We start from the raw sequence: 4,508 nt of genomic DNA on the forward strand, positions 1-4,508 counted from the left end.
ATAGTAGCAGTGCAGTTGGAATACATTGTATCACTATATATGTACTTATAGTAGCAGTCCAGTGGGAATACAATGTATCACTAAATATGTACTTATAGTAGCAGTCCAGTTGGAATACAATGTATCACTATATATGTACTTATAGTAGCAGTCCAGTGGGAATACAATGTATCACTACATGTACTTATAGTAGCAGTCCAGTGGGAATACAATGTATCACTATATATGTACTTATAGTAGCAGTCCAGCGAGAATAAAACGCAATAGATATGTACTTCTAGACAATGTAGCATTGCATTGCACATGTTGATAACGCGTACCTGGATCTCTTGGGTCACAAAGACAGTGAGCAGGGCCTTGTACAGCGGCATCTGGTCAAGATTCTTGTCCAGCAGAATTCGGTTCAGCAGATCACTCACCTCATTGGAGTATGACGACAGCACCAAATAGACTATGGTGTTTTTAAGCGCCTGTTTCATTAGAACGAGACAAGAGTATATAGTAGGGTTTTAGGGTTTATCAGAAAGTATATAGGACGACTAAGCCCAGAGTCATCTGAGGGATACTATATGATACGATTGTGTTCAGAATGATTCAAGGGTGAGTATTCAATACGATAATGCCGAAGCAGTATTCCAAATGCCTGTTGGGCTGCGGGGCCTCCAGGTACAAGCACATGTTGTGTCAGTTGTCTTGAAAAGGACGTATTCTAAGGCCCTAAAATTTACCCCCCCATTTTTTTTGATTTTCGCAACAGCTTGGAATACCTCGGCCGATAAACATTTCTACTGCCACTTAAACTTGGACTGTTAAATCCCCGCCACGACCACTTGCAAGTCAACTCAGATGATTACTTATAAACTAAATAAACACGCTCTCCATACCACAGGCAGTATTTGTACCATTCGATTGTAATCTCACTACCACTTGCACGTCAACTCAGATGAATAAATATAGAAACTAAATAAACACGCTTTCCATACCTCAGGCAGTATTTGTACCATTCGGTTGTACTCTCACTACCACTCATGCAACTCTACAGCCGACTATATGCCTGTACTACACATTGGGACTAGCAACCCGCACATCCCCTAGCGCGCTTTTGAAGTCAATAGTACGCTTTGCACCATCAGACCCTCTCCTCACTCTGTCTTAAGTACACGTGCACATCACTCACATCACTTACATGCTTCCATTGGGCGGGGTCGTCTTTGACCGTCTGTGTGTTGTAAATGGACTGGTAGTATTTGCAGATGTCCAGATACGAGTCATCGTGCTGTGACATCTCAATCATCAGATTGAAGAACCGCAACTTCTCAGGCTGTGCAGAGTGGTAAGGTTTAGGGTCTAGAGTTGGTTTAAGGTTTAGGGTTTATGTTTCTTCTTCTCAGGTTGTGTACAGGGGAGATATACGATCACCACATGTGCACTCAGAAGGTAGAACCTGAACCACCGGCAATGCCACAGCTATGTCGATCTAGAGATGTGTCGTCAGTGGGGTTGGGAAGTATTCATAAGCTATTGTCAGAAAACGACCACAGGCCAAAACAAACATTTCATGTCAGCAGAACAATGCCCTATATGGCTGAAGGGCAACTAATGTAACCACACAGGTGGAAGAAACAACAGCAGAGGCACACACGAATAGTGGCTTTGAGTATCTTTGCATTCCCCCACCCTGAGCCTATTGCGATTTGCCTGCCCACTCTTAGCCTAAATAGCACCCACGGGCTAAGACCACTTACTGAGAAGGCTTCCTTGTCGAATGTGCGTGGACTGATTTTCTTGCTGATGATTTGCGTGCGGATGTAGTCCTTCTTGGCCAGCATCAGGCGCATCTGTTCCAGAATGAACTCAATCTTCTCCTGCTTCTCCATCGTACCGAATGTCTCAACCTAGCACGCCAGTTGGTGGCCGGACAGGGTTAGAACCAATTAACAACCACAAACGTCTACCGACAGACCCACACCAGCATGACGTACACATACAATACAGGTGCGCCTGATGCATACGCACTTGAGTATATGATTATATATTCAGATTGCTTGTATGCATATTCCGTGTGCATACGTGTGTTTCGTAATCTGCCTCATCCATGGACACATCTCTCCCACCCACCCACAATAAAAACCCTAGAACCCTAAACCTAAACAAATGGGCACAGACCACAAAATCAGACAACAGACCACAAAATCAGACACAGCGAAGACGCACACAACGTTCAAGCGATGCATACGACCAAAAACTATCCCAAAAAAAGGAAAAAGAAAAAGAAAAGGAAAACAAAAGGCTGAACTAGTTGGTAGCGCCCACTTTTGATCCTTTAACGATTTAATAGATACACATACGCAAATGAACACACACGTGCACACGATATGCAATGAAACACATGTGGACTTAACGATTTAATAGATGCACATACGCAAATGAGCTGACACGTGCACACGTAAGCAATGCAATGCATGTGATACACATACGCAAATGAACACACACGTGCACACGAGATGCAATGCAAATGGTACCTGCAGTTCCTGCAGCACATCGGCTGCCCCACTGACATCGCCGTCCTTCTCTTTGATGGTTGCCAATGACATGGTCAGACGCGCTCGCTCATTCTCAACGTAGATCTGGGTGTGTGTGTGTGATGAGACAGGGTATGTGCGTTAACATCGCAAGCGCAGGTGAGCAGAGGGCGCAGTTGCTGTACATCTACTCAAAGAAGAAGGTCAGTGGAGGGTAGCATGTGTACGTATGCGTTTAACGGGCATGTGCGCATATGTATACGCCCACGACGTGTAGAGAGTCTTCCTACGTCACCACTTGTTGTTTGTCCACTTGGTAATTGCCCACTTGTTGTGGTTTGTCAATTCCAATCGAAATAAACGGCACAGATCAGTGCTTGCCAGATCATTTTGAGCGAGCGTGCCGCGGGCATTGTGTGCTACGACTGAAACATTACAGATGAGCTGCTGACAGACCACACAGGGGTTTCTTATCGGCCCATATGTATGTGTGCGTGGTGTTGCAGTATGTTGCTAAGCCACACAGCACATGCAAGTACACACCCACCTACCTTTCCCGCAGTGACGTCTCTGAGCGTCTCGATGAGCTCCAGCTTCTGTTCCATATTGTCAGTCTTGGCTACAAACTCGAACGCCTTCTGCACCATCTTCACCACCGCCTGTGTAGTGTGTGCCGATGCATTTCCGTGCAAGTGACACAGACGATGTGTGGACATGCGAGTGTTTTAGTACGAGTTTGGTTGGGTGTGTGAGCGTAACAGAATCGCTGCGAATTGGGCGCTGACGTGTGTAATTGTGATAGTACAAGGTAGGCAAAGGAGTATGATGTGTGCATGCACGGGTGCAGTAGCGTGTGGATAGCCATGTCCAATTCACGCACATTGCCGCGAAGCCAAAAAAACAACTACCCAGCAATAGAAGTACATATGCATTCTTCAATAGACATGTACACACCTTTTAAAATCACAATAGACATATACACACCTTTTAGAATCACAATAGACATTTACACACCTTTTAAAATCACAATAGACATATACAAACCTTTTAGAATTACAATAGACATTTACACACCTTTTAAAATCACCACCCCTGGCACATACTTGTGTAGCAAACGATGATACAGATGACACACACGCACACTCACTAGTTTAATCACATATCACACACACCCATTCACCAGTTTAATCACATGAAACACACACCCACTCCCCAGTTTAATAACATAACACAAACGCACACTCACTAGTTTAATCACATATCACACACACCCATTCACCAGTTTACTTACATGAAACACACACCCACTCACCAGTTTAATAACATAACACACACACACCCACTCACCAGTTTAAGCTGCCCTCTTCTCTTGGTCAACATGACTATGTGTTCCTGCATGCCCTTCAAGTCACCCGCCTCAAAGCAGATCTCCACAATGCACACCAGCACCTTCCCAGTCGACTGCATGTCCGCCCCTGTGCGAGTCAGCTTCTCCATGGCAAGCAACTTGTCAACAGCTTCCGTTTGCTTACCATCTGTGATGGGTGATGGGAATTCGAAGAAAAAAAATAAGCAGTATGAGTATCCGATAAAAACTAAAACATACATACACATACATATATATACATACACACACACACACACACACACATATATATATATATAAATATATATATACAAATACATATACATACACACACACACATATAAATATACACAAACACACACACACATATATATATAAATATATATAGACATATTTTTGTATGAATATATATGCATGGATAAGAAAAAAAAACCAAAGGTAGGATATTTATACAAACATACGCACACACACACACATATATATATATATACATATATATATATACGTATATAAATATGTATACATTTTATATATATACGTATATATATATATATATATATAACTATACACAATACATATACATTTACATAGATATACATAAATAAATATATATATATACA

General features: G+C 42.6%; 1 protein-coding gene across 1 annotated transcript; it reads right to left on the reverse strand.

Annotated features, from left to right (window-relative positions):
* Positions 1–1,129: 1,129 nt before the first annotated feature.
* SARC_04464 (hypothetical protein) lies at positions 1,130–4,019 on the reverse strand (the record flags this gene model as incomplete). The annotated part of the gene is made up of 5 exons (XM_014301712.1): positions 1,130–1,321; positions 1,746–1,895; positions 2,523–2,627; positions 3,074–3,181; positions 3,870–4,019. 5 exons carry the CDS (start codon positions 4,017–4,019, stop codon positions 1,130–1,132), a joined length of 705 nt encoding a protein of 234 aa, XP_014157187.1.
* Between the last annotated feature and the right edge of the window lie 489 nt (positions 4,020–4,508).

Source organism: Sphaeroforma arctica (genome assembly GCF_001186125.1).
Source record: "Sphaeroforma arctica JP610 unplaced genomic scaffold supercont1.251, whole genome shotgun sequence".
In the NCBI taxonomy this organism is placed as follows: domain Eukaryota; class Ichthyosporea; order Ichthyophonida; genus Sphaeroforma; species Sphaeroforma arctica.